This window comes from Globicephala melas, chromosome 11 (genome assembly GCF_963455315.2).
Source record: "Globicephala melas chromosome 11, mGloMel1.2, whole genome shotgun sequence".
Lineage (NCBI taxonomy): Eukaryota > Metazoa > Chordata > Mammalia > Artiodactyla > Delphinidae > Globicephala > Globicephala melas.
Genome location: NC_083324.2, coordinates 4,554,556 through 4,568,326, shown reverse-complemented (window position 1 = coordinate 4,568,326; position 13,771 = coordinate 4,554,556). Strand labels below are relative to the sequence as shown.

At 56.4% G+C, this 13,771-nt stretch overlaps 1 protein-coding gene across 1 annotated transcript in view; it reads right to left on the bottom strand.

Annotated features, from left to right (window-relative positions):
- Positions 1–1,275: 1,275 nt before the first annotated feature.
- Positions 1,276–13,771, bottom strand: part of PLXND1 (plexin D1) — a 51,806-nt gene continuing 39,310 nt past the window's right edge. Inside the window, exons 21-36 of the mRNA XM_030840934.2 lie at positions 11,361–11,468; positions 11,169–11,281; positions 10,169–10,273; positions 9,498–9,628; positions 8,892–9,090; positions 8,084–8,230; positions 7,783–7,939; positions 7,251–7,354; positions 7,105–7,168; positions 6,382–6,416; positions 6,045–6,149; positions 5,347–5,510; positions 4,104–4,251; positions 2,881–3,021; positions 2,657–2,731; positions 1,276–2,402 (exon numbers count right to left, since the gene is read on the bottom strand). Coding sequence (XP_030696794.1) covers positions 2,286–2,402; positions 2,657–2,731; positions 2,881–3,021; positions 4,104–4,251; positions 5,347–5,510; positions 6,045–6,149; positions 6,382–6,416; positions 7,105–7,168; positions 7,251–7,354; positions 7,783–7,939; positions 8,084–8,230; positions 8,892–9,090; positions 9,498–9,628; positions 10,169–10,273; positions 11,169–11,281; positions 11,361–11,468 — 1,913 coding nt within the window. The 3' untranslated portion in view covers positions 1,276–2,285. The remainder of the gene's footprint in view (positions 2,403–2,656; positions 2,732–2,880; positions 3,022–4,103; positions 4,252–5,346; positions 5,511–6,044; positions 6,150–6,381; positions 6,417–7,104; positions 7,169–7,250; positions 7,355–7,782; positions 7,940–8,083; positions 8,231–8,891; positions 9,091–9,497; positions 9,629–10,168; positions 10,274–11,168; positions 11,282–11,360; positions 11,469–13,771) is intronic.

The following is a 13,771-nucleotide window of genomic DNA, read 5'->3' as shown; positions in this document are numbered from 1 at the left end:
GTTAATGGCATAGGAAGATGTTGCATGGGGGACGAGGCAGCTGCGAAATGGTGAGTACATCCTGATCTCGATTATCACTCCTCAGCCTCCGACCCAGGCAGGCACACGATTTGGAGTTTGGAATGGCATGCTCTCAGATTTTAACCATGGGTGGGTTAGGGTAGCTTTTATTTTCTTCAGGCTTTTCGTACTTCCTGACAGTTCTGCAGAAAACATGTATTCATTCTAGCATCACACCCCCCCAAAAAATTCTTATCAAATTGTGTAAATAACTTAGACTAGAAAGTCTGCTGCTTAATAAAAAGGCATCAGTGATCAGAATAGAGAATTTGAAAAGATAAAGAATCTCCGCCCAGAAGGCACTACAGGAAGAGGCTATTTTTAAAGCTAAAAATTGTTTACTTTTCTCATTTTTCTGTTCTCAATTCTAGAACTGGTATTTTTGGGATTTTGTTTAAATTGTACGAATTTTTCTGTCCTGGCTCTTACTCCTGATTGATTAATGGGTGTGTGTGTGGGGGGATTATTTTTCCTTCATAAAAAGAAAAAACTAACTTAAGCCGCTTCTGATTTGGAGGTGGTCCTTTAGTGACCTTTCCTGGGGGTCAGTGAACCTCAGCCCCAGCTCAGGCCTAGAGCCAGCTGGGTGGGCTGGGGGTCTCTGTGGTATTTGCTGATCCCAAGTCATGTGCTGAGGTGAGAAATAGTGCAGCGTTATACCAGCCTGGGAGAAACTGTCTCTGTTTCCTCATCTGAATAATGGAGTTAATGGTATATATTTATGACAAATTCAGGGCGAGTGTGTAAACGGCAGTTCTCTTTCCAGGGTGGTCACCTTGGAGCTCCCCACACGCTTTGGGGGCCGCTGTGGGAACTCCAGCCTGGAGGAAGCATGGAACAGAGGAATGAGGGGCCCACGCAAGCTGGTTTTTGGCTTCCCTGTGCCGTGACATGGGAAATTCCTCGACTGTGCTGAGAGTCAGTTTCTACATCTGTAAAATGGGGATGATATTCTGTTCCTCACGGCTTATTACATAGGTAAGTAGGTTAGGAGCAGGGCCTACCCAGGGGTAGATGGCACACAGCAGCTGTGACATATTCCTGGCGGTCAGTGGATGCCCGCGTTTCCCCACTGAACCTTCTTGGAAGCGGAGTTGGTATCTGCCCACCCCTCACGAGGGGAGCCGGGCAGGGTCCTAAGCCAGGCCCCCCTCCCTCCTTTCTGCTACAAGTACAGCCATCTCAGGATAAAGGCTGGAGCCCACGGCAGGTTTTCCCATCAGGCTTTTATTATAAAGAAGGTTCCAGAGCATCCCAGCCTCCCCCTCCAGCCCAGCCCCAAGGTCTGCGACCTGTCCCAGCACTGGCTGGGTCAGCCCCAGCCAGCCGCTTCTGGCAGAACAGAAAGGACGGTGTTCTCAGGGCGCGGGGGGTCTCTGCCAGGTCTGCCTGTCCCCTGGAACAGTCATTTCCAGTGTTGCGCTGGGAGCCCCTCGGGACCCCTCCCCGGGTCCTCTGCACTAGTGGCAGCTATTCACAGTTGGCGCGCGATAAGTTTTTTAATATATAAAAGCTTTTTTTAAAAAAAAACAACAACAAAAAGTGGTGCTCTCTTTAGAAACACTTCCAGCAAGATCAAGTAGCCCAGCTACAGCCTCGGTGCAACTCAGCCCCCTCCCCTCCCTCGAGACCAGGATCGCCCAGCACCTGTCCCCTCGGCCCCTGCCCGCCCGGCTCCCAGGGCAGCACAGAGCCTCCCGCGGGCGGTGGTGCTGCCCACTCAGCCAGCGGCCGCTCAAGAACAGAAACCTGACACTGCTGGACGGCGTGTGGCCAGGGTCCTCTGCAGGTGAGTAGAGAAGGGGACGACATTTTGGTGGTTGAAGAAGTGGAAACCAGCTGAGGGCTGGTTCAAGGGGCCTCCCCTCCACCGGGTAGGATGAGGTAGTGTTTCCGGCTGCGACCTCAGGGCCGGGTGGCCTGTTCGCCCATCGGTGGGTTCGTTAGCACTGGGCCGTGCAGGGTAGAGCAAGTGGGGTGCCGTCCAGGCTGTGCTGGGTGGACGGTGGGAGCCTTACCGGGGAACGGCTGCAGCATTTGAGCCCCCAGCCCAGAGCCGGGTCTGGGGGCAGGTGGGAGGGGATGGTGCCCAAGGGGCCAGGGCTGGGGGCTCCGCTGGCTGGCTCAGAGAGGCCCCTCGTGCTGCGTCGTTTCCCAGCCGGAGTCCGAGGCACTGGGGACAAAGCGAACTCGAGGGAGGGCGCCCGTCCTGCCATCCCCCAGGCTCAGGCCTCGCTGTAGCACTCGTAGATGTTGTCCTCCATCAGGGCCACCACCTGCTCAAACTTGTGCTGCAGCTGCGTCCTCCGGGCTGTGGGGTTTGCCTCCAGGGCGCTCATGATCTGAGGGGGAAGCGGAGGGAGCTGGGCCAAAGCCCGGGCCCAGGACCCCCGGGTCCCACTGCACATCCTGGGGGAGAACACACCGCCTGGATTTCCACTGCTGGTGGCCACCCCAAAGCGGAAACGTCCTGGGGATATGAATGCCTGAGAGGGACCCTCACCCTGGGTTTGTTTCCCTGAGCAGGTGGCAGTGAGCAGGGCTGACATGGGGGCATCGTAGCTCCGAGGGGGGCCTCGCGCTGGGGGCTACTCACCTGTGGGCGATACCTCTTGGCGTATTTATAAATCTCTGCCATGGCCACGTTGGTGTTGAACTCATTCTGGTATTTCTGTGAGGAAAGACAAGGCGGAAGTCGGAGAGAGGTTGACTCCATGGTCAAAACCAGGCCCGGCCCAACCCAGCCCAGCCAAGACTCGCTGCTTAAACACAGCTCCTCGCTGACGGTCGAGTCCCGCCCGGCAAGGTCCTGCGGCGCACCCGTGACTCCTCCGCCAGGTGCGCGTTCATTTCCTGCTCGCTGAGCGGAGTCATGTCATGGATCTGTTTGTAGTAGCGCTGCACGATTTTCCGGTACTCGGGAATCTCCTTGGCGTAGAGGAGCTTGTTGGTTGGTGAGTCCTGGGCAGAGAGGAGTGAGGGATTCAGACACAGACTCGTTTTCTCCTGGATGAGCCCTCGTCTCTCCTGCCACACAACCGAGCCCATCACTGAACGTCCCCGCCCTGCGGGCTTTGGACCAGGGACCCCCACCCCTCTCCTCTCCGCCCTTATACTTGGAACCCCTGCCCTATTTTCTACGGAAGTGTCAGGGTGATGACCTCAAGGGGGGACCGACTTCTGGGGGGAAAGTGCATGGGCTTGTGCCAGCTCTCTGACACGCAGGCTGTTTTGTTTGTATCCTTGCTTAGGGATATGGGTCTTGGTGGCTAAGATTTCTGGAAGCCTGACTGCTGTCTCAGTGGAATATTTCCCACCACGTTTCCTACGCCTGAAAGCAAAACGTGCCAAGTATGTTCCCAGTTCTCTGTCATGGGCGTCCTGCTTTCCGAGATAGTGTGTGAGAGGTGACGGCATTTTCTGCCTCTCGTGGCCTCTCTCTGAAAGTCATGGGCTAAACACAGGGCCGGGCACCGGCCCTCCTGCAGGGGCAGGTCTAACTCTACCATTTCATTAACGCTCACAGCCTCCCTGCCCGGCCCAGGCCCTTCCCTCGGCCTGGAATGCCACTCTCTCTCCTCCGGGCCTGCTAAAGCCAGCTGGGTCCTCTCCCTGCAGACAGATGCCTCAGGGGTCTCCCTCCTGCATGTATTCAAAGGTCTTGGTCACTTGTGCCCCCCTCTGCCCACCCCTTCACTCAGTGCCCACTGGATGGCTCTTGACCATCAGGGCTGCCGTCCGGAGCCCACGGGTCTCCGATGGTGTGCCAGACCACACAGGCTTTCCACGTTCACTCTGGCTTCTCCCGGCCTGGCTCCACGGCCTCAGCGTTGGGAACTGGTGCGGGGCACACCTGAGGCAGCTGCAGCCAGTCTGCAGCCACGTAGTTTGACTGTGGGTGGCGGTTTCTGGGAGTCCCCCCCCCCCCGCTTCTGATGACCGCGTTCATTCCCACGTCCCCCAGATCTGAGCTCTTTTGTTTCCCCTCCCAGGAAGATCTCCGTCCCCATCAGCACCAGATGGGCTGCCCAGGAGCAGCTGACCTTGCCCAGCTGCAGGTCCGAGATGGAACAGGCGTCGATGAAGGCCTGTGCGATGACTGAGAGGCAGGCATCGATGTGGTCCGTCTTCTCGATGTCAAAGACAAACTGTGGGTTTTTTAGGATGTTCACCCAGAACCGGAGAGGAAGGCTGTGGGACAGAGAGTGACAGGGGCAGCGGCGTGAGCCCCCCCCGGGGGTGGGCAGCAGAGGCAGTGGTTGCCGAGGGGGCTTGGGACAGGCTGGCTTTGCCCCTCGAGGCCAGCGGAGACTAGTCACAGGACGGAACCTCTGGAAACCTCGGTTTGCTCCCCCACAAATGCGGCTGATGGCCATCCCCGGCCGGCTGGGGCAGCAGAGGGGCTGGGAGCCGGGTTTCCTGTGTGGAGAGGGCCACGGGCTGCGGCAGGAGCTGCAAGGCCTGACTTCACCCTTGCTGCCCGCCCCACCCCTGCAGAGTCGCCCGCTCTCACGCAGCAGCCTGGAGCCAGCGAGACAGTCCTGGTTCCCATTAGAACCCCCGCCCTGCCCCCGCCTCGCAGCCCATGGCTCCTCCTCCAGCCCCTGCATGGCTGCGGGAAGTCCATCATTAACTGGGTCACCAGGCAAACTGAGGGAGGGAAGAGGCCTGGATCCTTAGCCTCAGGGGGCCAGAGGGTTGGTAACACCCTCCTCCCCAGTGACTGGGCAGCCTGGGACATACAGACCCCCCCACCCCACCCCAACCAGAGCTCTGAGCAGCCCCTGCAGCTACACAGAAACTTCTAGGTCTGCGGCATGTTTTTCTGAGCGTTAGGCTAAGGTTTTCAACAACTTCTTGTTGGGGTTTGTGACCATGAAAAGGTAAACCGTGCCTCAAAGGAGGGATGTGATCGGGGGCAGGAACATCTCCACGAGCCTCAGTGTGCTCATCTGTAAAACGGAGCTGACGGTGCCCACCGCAGAGGGGTGGAGGAGAGTGATGGTAAGGGCAAAACTTAGACAATGCTCACTTTTAGTTAATTCTTAAAATTAAAGTGGGTTACTTTTACTGCCCTGGTTTTATAGCTAGGAGAAACTAAAGCACAGAGAGGTTAAGTCACTTACCCAAGGTCACACAGCTTGGAATGGCACAAGGGATTGAACCCAGGCCGGTGGGCTGAGAGACCAGGCTCTGAACCCCCGCACCACTGCTGCCCCCAATGATAGAGTGAATCACACAGCCCTCCCCCCCTGGCCTCCCACCCACACCACACTGGCCCACCACCTGTTGGTCTTCCAGATGTGTAGGGTGTCAGGGTCTGAGATCCCCCTCTTCTCTGCTTGCTCTTCCAGGAAGTCAAAGAAGTACTTGACAGCCAGTGGGGGCTTGTCTTCACGGATACTCAGAATGGCCTTGAACAGGTCATCCAGAAACTTCTGCAGCGTGCCCTGCATGGAAGGAGGTGGCCGTCGTCAGCCCAGGACCACACAGAGGGGGGTAAGCAGGCACCTCTGGCAGTTCAGGGGAGCCCGTGGTGCTGGGACTGAGCAGTGCTGGGTGAATGGGGAAGCTACGTGGCATCAGGCTGGTCATCTAACCTCTCTGGGCCTCGGTCTTCCTGTCTGTGAAACGGGTTAGTGCAACCTACCCCACAAGGGTGTTGGAAGGACTGAGACATAGAGCAGGGAATTGCTGGGCTGGAGTGTGAGCTCCCAGGCGCCCACTCTGCTGCCCCAGCAGTGTGGCCTTGGGGGCATCACTGGGCCTCTGCTGCCCTCCATGTCACACGGGCTGATAGAGAAGTTGTCATCGGGCACCCTTCATGCTGGGAGCAAACCCCTCCTCAGCTGGGACCCAAAGCCCTCAGCCTCTCGCCCCAGAGCCTGGCTGGCCCCACAGGGGAAGCACTGTCCCCCTCACTCCAAGTGTGTGCTCACAGCTGACCCACTGGAGTGAGGACACAGAGATGAGGGTGGGCCCACCTTGGTGGACAGCAGGCGGGTCAGGTAGATCTCTGGTAGCACCTTCTTGCGGTGGCTCTGCCGGTGGGACTTCTTGGGCTCTGCCAGCTCATCCGTGGGCAGCACCTGGGAGGCCAGGGCAGTGGTCAGTGCTGGCGCCAGGCACCATCCCCGGCCGCCCGTGGGCACTGGGCTCTCTTTGTGGTGCACGCGAGCTACCCTGGGTCCCGTTCCCGCTCCCCACTCCAGCCTTTCCCAGGGCCTGCAAGCACTGCCCCCAGAGGCCCAGGGTGGCAGGAAGCCAAGCCGACACCCAGTGAAGGGCGGGCACGCCCAGGGCCGGAGGCAGGGCACTCACCAAATGGAAATACTTCTCTGTGTCCAAGTCTTTCACTGCGAGAGGGAAAACACACACAATAAACGAGAGAGGAGTGGGGAGAGAGAGAAACAGAAATGGAGACCAAAAGATGGAGAAAGAAACTGAGCTCCATGGACAGAGCGAAACGGACATGTGGAGAGAACAAGGCACAGAGAGAGAAATGCAAAGTAAGAGAGCTGAGAGCGAGATCCAGAGACACACGCAGAGAATGAGGTAGAGAGAGAAAGACAGAGGCGTTGACAGACGGAAACATCCACCAGGTGACGGCAGCAGCAGGGAGATGGTCACGGCCCCTCGAGTAGGGCAGGGCGGCGGCCCTCACCCCCCAGCCCAGACCTCACTGGGAGAGACCCGAGAGCCTGCTCCTTGCCTCAGGAGGGAACCCCAAGACCCAGAGGAGCCTAGGACCCCAGGCCTGGGGCATCTGAAGGTATGAATGGGATGTTTGAGGCGGGGACACAGGCCAAAGCCCACATGGCCTCTTGGAATCACATCCCACCCTCCTGGGGCCTCTCTCTGCTGCCTGCAGGAATCCAGCGCTGAGAGGCCTGGCCACAGGCCCTGCCAAGCAGCCCTGCGGCAGGGGGGCCCGGCCCCGCCCCCAGCAGGGAGCCTCAGCCCGGCCCAGCCCCGTCCCTCCAAGCCTCAGCTTCCCCACTGGGGCCGCTCAGAAGGGGCCCTCCCCACGTCCACCAGCACTACCTCGGCCCAGGGTGTTGTCCTTCTTGTCTGTGAGGCTCATGGCCAGGGAGGCACCTTCAGGGATCTGAGGGGGAGAGAGGCCGAGGTCAGAGGTCGGAGGTCAGGGAGGTTGGGAGTGGTGGGAGGTGGGTGGAGCCGGGGCCCACCTTGTAGTGGGCCAGCGTGTTGAGCTTCTTGCGGCCGTCCTCGACCACCGAGGTGTCGTCCAGGTCCCGCAGGATGTAGCTCTGCGTGCTCGAGGCGAACCACTCTGCGGGCAGGGGGAAGGGCATCAGGGCTGGGAGCAGGGGCCACGGGGAGGCAGGCTCCCAGCGGGCCACACGGGGAGAGAACCGGGGGCACCCACACCTGTCGTCTCTGAGCCTCTACTCGTCCATCTGGGAGACGGGGAGGGGAGAGGGTGCCGGGCGCAGAGCAGGAGCTCTGGAAAGGCCTCATCCTCGGGGCTATCACTGGGACCTCAGAGCTGCTGGGGCAGCAGCCTGCATCGGCCTCCCACCGCAGGCCCTGTCTCCCCTCCCCGCCCCACACAGAGCTCCCGGCAGCTGATCTGTCTGCACGTCCCCAGAGCCACAGCTAGCGCACACCTAATGAGCGGCGGGAGTGTGTGCGCCCAAGGCAGGAGCCTGCGCTGCTGAAGCAGCCCCACGCCTGCCGCCCCTGCCCTACCCTGCCCACCTAGGTCGACGTCCTCGGCACGCGGCCACTGGGAGTAGGGCACGTTCTTGCAGAAGGCTTCCAGGATCTTCTCCTTCACCTGCGTCAGCGTGTCTGTGTCCATGGCCCGCACGCTCAGCGAGTCCATACCGCAGCCCTGGAAGGACACGTTCAGATTCTGCAGGAGAGAGGGGGAGGGTCAGCGGGCGACCACCGGGCCCTGGAGGGGAGACAGCCTGTGGGGAGTGGGGGGGGCGGGCAGCAGTGGAGCCGGGACTCTCCGGGGGTGCGGGACCCCTCCCTGCCCGCCCGCCCGGCTCACCCGGGGCTTGGCCTCGATGTTCTCCCGCAGCAGCCACTCCTCGTTGAGCGTGTAGCGGGCCTTGCCTGTGATGGCGTCGATGGAGCCCTTGTTGATCTGCTGCTTGATGGCGCACAGGAGCAGGAAGAACGGCTCCCCCACCGTCTCCTGCGGAAGGTGCGCGCCTGTCAGAGGCTGAGGCCAGACTGCCTGGCCCAGCCCCTGGCCTCCAGCCCACACTCCAGAGTCCGGCCCCAACCTGGAATGCCTTCGCTACCCGCTTCTGCCAATACCTCCGTGGCTGCCTGCTCATACCCTCCTTTTGATCCTGGTGCCACTGCCTCCCATCCCCCACCCAGAGGTGTCTCTGTGGACTCCAAGCTCGAACATCGCCTAATGTGGGTGGCCACATTCATTTCATCCTGCCAGCAACCCTTCCAGGTATGGGGTGTCATTCTCATTGCTGAGACGCCGAGACTCAGAAAGGGCAAGCAACCTGCTCAGGGTCACCCAGCAGGGAAGTGGCAGAGCTGGACTCAAAGGCACATCAGGGGGCATATGAGGACTGAGAAAACAATCTTCTGAAACAATGCCACTGACAGAGCCTCTGTTCCGTCCTGGGCTGGCTCTGAGCCCTTGCAGGAAGTCAGGCCTTCTCTGAGCCTCAGTTTCCCCATCTGTATAATGGATCCTATGGGGCTGTCCCTGTGCCCTCTGAGCCCCCCATTCCACATCTGCACAAAGAACGTGATAATCCCTTCGGCAGAGTTGGCATGAGAATAAAATGAAATCAGGTCCAGGCGGCGGCACAGCTGCCCGGCACCCTCACCCTCAGGCAGCTGTACATGCAGATGGACATCCAGTTGGTGAGCATCTTCTCGACCACGGACTCCGTGCGCCTCAGCATGAGCTTGGGGTTCTTGGCGGCCGAGGCGTCGATGAGGTCCACCAGCAGCTCCTTCATGATGCCCGTATAGTACTCGAGCTTGCCGTGGAGCGCAATGGTCATCAGGGAGGCCAGGCTGCACCTGTGGGTGGGCATGGGCTGGGGGCGTCAGCACCACCCGCACCGCAAGGCCCTGGGCTCCGAGGACCACGCAGTGGGGGTTCTGCTGCTACCTTGTCGCTGGAATGGACGGGTGAGTGTGACTAAAATCTCGCTGGAGAAAGGGCTACCTTCCCTACCATGCACAGCAACCGCCATGCCCACGAGCCCTGTCCTAGCAAGCAGACCAGGAAGGGGAAGAATGGGGAGGGGGGTCTCAGGACCTCCAACGCCCCAGCACCCAGGGTCTGACGCTGGGGAGATGCCAGCTGCCCCAAGGACATGGTGATTTGGAAACTGGCCCAGCCTTGGATCCAGCCAGGCAGACCCAGGACCGTCTGGGTGGCCTCCAGCAGGCCCCTGCCCTCCCCCAGAGCCTCGCAGCCTGACCTGTCCCGCACCGCGAAGTCCTTCTGTTGCTCCAGTGCGTGGACGAAGACGATGAGGAAGTGCTTGTTGTTGAGCAGCGAGGAGAACAGGCTGATGCCCTCTTCCATGTTGGGCCGGCAGCTCTCGGGGATCTGCAGAAGCATTCAGTGAGGGGGTGCCCACAGAGGTCCAGTGTCTCTGCCTGGCCTAGGAGTCAGCACTTAGGATGCCCTGAATGGCTCCTCAAGTGCTTCCTGGGAGGGGGAGCTCATTACCTTTAGTGGTAGACGCCTCCTACCTCCCTGTGAATGGGAACAGTGGCTCAGTTGAATTGAAAAGTGAAGCTCAGGCAAGGGTGCCTGAAGGCAACCCAGTATCCCTGTGTGAGGTGGGGGGGGGGACCCTCTCACCTTCCATTCTCTAAGCAGCAGGGGGAGTGGGATGTCCAGGGGGACCCAATCCTCTCCCATCTCTACCTGGCCTGGGGGTCAGCACGTAGAACACCCTGAATAGCCCCTTGAATACCTCCTGTGATGGAGGGCTCACTACCATACAATGGCAGGTTCCTCCCAACTTCCCATGATTAGGATCAATGGGTCAGATGAGCTGGAAAGTGGGGCCCAGAGAGAGATGGGGTTGCCCTGAGGCAGCCCAATGTGTGTGTGTGTGTGTACGGGTGGAGGGCTACTCACCTTCCACTCTCCCAGCAGTGGGTGGGTCTCCTGCACCAGGGAGCTGCCCGGGGAATTGAGGGTCTGGGAGGGCAGGACGTAACGCTCTTCATAGAGGGAGGAGCACTGTGGAGGCAGACCCCCAGCCCTTCAGCAGGGCCGCAGACCCCCAGCATCTCGGCAGGGCTGCACCTTCCCCTGACGCATGCAGGGGGCCACTCGACAAATGCCAAAGCCCACTTTACAAAGGAAGAAGAGGCAGTGGGCCACACCCAGGTGCCACAGGACTCCAGAGGAGAGGGGAGGGGAGTCCTCGGGGGCTTCCTGAAGGAAAAGGAGCAGAAGCAGCATGAGCCCAGGTGTGGCAAAGCTCGAGTGCACGAGGCTGAAGGGGAAGCCACAGCAGCTCCGTGCAGAATGAGGGAAACTGAGGCAGAAATGCCTGCAGGGACCACAATATGGGCTCTCTGTGGCTGCTGCATGGAGAACAGTGTGGACAGGGCCAGCGGAGGTTGCTGGCCGCTGGCATAAACACTCCTGACAGGCCAGGGGAGGTGGGGACAAGGCAGCGGCCCCTGGAGCAGCACAAGGAGGCATGGAAGGGATGGGACAGAGTCCAGTGGACAGAAGGAGGAGATGTGGAGACCCAGAGAAGCCTCCCTGGGAAGGGGCTCAGAAAGGAGAGGGGCTGGCAGTGATCTGGTGCCTCTACTCACCCCCTGAGAGGGGAGGCATGCCCAGCACCCCCACGAGAAAAGTGGGCCTGGCCGCCAGCTTCTGTATGGACAATTAAAACATCAGTGGGCAGAGAAGGCAAGTGGGGGAAACTGGGCCCTCTCCCTCGGCAGGCCAGGGCAGGGGCCCAGGCTGCCACAGGCAGGCGTGCAGGTTTCGTACTGCTCAAGGGGCGCAGGCTGCACTTGTCAAGTTCTCCCATCAGCACAGAAGTGCCCTCTAGGTTCTCAGGGCCCAGGGAGGGGTCGAGGAGCTCCTGAAGTAGCCGGCAGGGGCCCGAACTGACCTTAGGGAAGAAGGTGCGGGTCACAAAGTGCTTGTACTCCAGGAAGGGGATGCCCTGGCTGCGGTTCAGCTCCTTGGTGAGATCCGTCATGTCCGTCTGCAGCTCAGCAAAGCCTGGTAAACAGGCAGTGGCTGTGAGTGGATCAGATGGTGAAGCCGAGGCCCAAGGTCCCGCATGGTCGCCACCCGCTACCTTTACGGATTTCCTCTCGGATCTGGGATTCCATCTCCTCCATCTGCAGCAGTGTCTTCTGCCAGTAGCGCTCAGCGCGGCGGCTCTTGGTGCAGAAGACAAACAGGGCTGTGGGCAGCAGAGAGGCGGGTCAGGCCAATGAAAGCCCTTCGGAGAGCATTTGTCGGTACCTGCCCTGTGCAGGGCCTGGGCCTGAAGGGAGAGGTCCTGCCTGCACCCCTCAGCTCCAGCTCCTTGGGGTAGGCGCCTCAGCTCATGGTCCTCTCCTCCCCAGTGGGTTGAAAACTACAGGGCCAAGGGCTTGGGAAACGGCCAGGAAGATAAGGCTCCATGTCCCATTCTTATAATAAGAAATGTGTGTTTGTTTAAAATAGTGATAAACACCTACCCTTCTGAAACTATTCCAAAAAGCTGCAGAGGAAAGAACACTCTCAAACTCATTCTATGAGGCCACCATCACCCTGATAACAAAACCAGACAAAGATACTACAAAAAAAGAAAAATACAGGCCAGTATCACTGATGAACATAGACGCAAAAATCCTCAACAAAATACTACAAACCGAATCCAACAACACATTAAAAGGATCATACACCATGCTCAAGTGGGATTTATCCCAATGATGCAAGGATTTTTCAATATCTGCAAAAAAAATCAGTGTGATACACCATATTAACAAATGGAGAAATAAAAACCACATGACCATCTCAATAGACGCAGAAAAAGCTTCTGACAAAATCCAACACCCATTTATGATAAAAACTCTCCAGAAAGTGGGCACAGAGGGAACCCACCTCAACATAATAAAGGCCATATATGACAAACCCACAGCAAACATCATTCTCAATGGTGAAAAACTGAAAGCATTTCCTCTAAGATCAGGAACAAGACGAGGATGTCCACTCTCGCCACTATTATTCAACATAGTTTTGGAAGTCCTAGCTGCAGCAATCAGAGAAGAAAGGGAAATAAAACGAATCCAAATTGGAAAAGAAGTAGTAAAACTGTCACTGTTTGCAAAGGGCATGATACTATACATAGAAAATCCTAAAGATACTGCCAGAAAACTACTAGAGCTAATCAATGAATTTGGTAAAGTAGCAGGATACAAAATTAATACGCAGATCTCTTGCATTCCTATAGAATAACAATGAAAGATCCGAAAGAGAAATCAAGGAAACAAGCCCACTCACCACTGCATAGAAAGGAATAAAATACCTAGGAATAAACCTACCTAAGGAGGCGAAAGACCTATACCCTGAAACCTATCAGACGCTGATAAAGGAAATTGAAGATAACACAAACAGATGGAAAATATACCATGTTCTGGGACTGGAAGAATCAATATTGTGAAAATAACTATACTACCCAAGGCAATCTACAGATTCAATGCAATCCCTATTAAATTACTCATGGCATTTTTCACAGAACTAGAACAAAAAATTTTATGATTTGTATGGAAACACAAAAGACCCCTGAATAGCCAAAACAATCCTGAGAAACAAAGATGGAGCTGGAGGAATCAGGCTCCCTGACTTCAGACTATACTACAAAGCTACAGTAATCAAAACAGTATGGTACTGGCACAAAAACAGAAATACAGATAAATGGAACCGGATAAAAAGCCCAGAGATAAACCCACGCACCTATGATCAATCTATGACAAAGGACGCAAGACTATACAGTGGAGAAAAGACGGTCTCTTCAATAAGTGGTACTGGAAAAACTGGAGAACTATATGTAAAAGAAAAACTAGAACATTCTGTAACACCATACACAAAAATAAACTCAAAATGGATTACAGATCTAATGTTAGGCTGGAAACTATAAAACTCTTAAAGGAAAACATAGGCAAAACACTCTGACATAAATCACAGCATTATCTTTTGTGATCCACCTCCTAGAGTAATGAAAATAAAAACAAACGGGACCTAATTACACTTAAAAGCTTTTGCACAGCAAAAACAAAAACCCAAAAGACCATAAACAAAACAGAAACACAACCCACAGAATGGGAGAAAATATTTGCAAATGAAGTGACCGACAAGGGATTAATCTATAAAATATACAAACAGCTCATGTAGCTCAATATCAAAAAACAAACAACCCAATCAAAAAATGGGTGGAAAATCTAAACAGACATTTCTTTAGGGAAGATAAACACATGGCCAAAAGCACATGAAAAGATGCTCAACACTGCTAATTATTAGATAAGTGCAAATCAGAACTACAATGAGGTATCACCTCATACTGATCAGAATGGCCATCATCAAAAAGTCTACAAACAATAAATGCTGGAGAGGGTGTGGAGAAAAGGGAACCCTCTTGCACTGTTGGTGGGAATGTAAATTGATACAGCCACTAAGGAGAACAGTACGGAAGTTCCTTAAAAAACTAAAAACAGAATTACC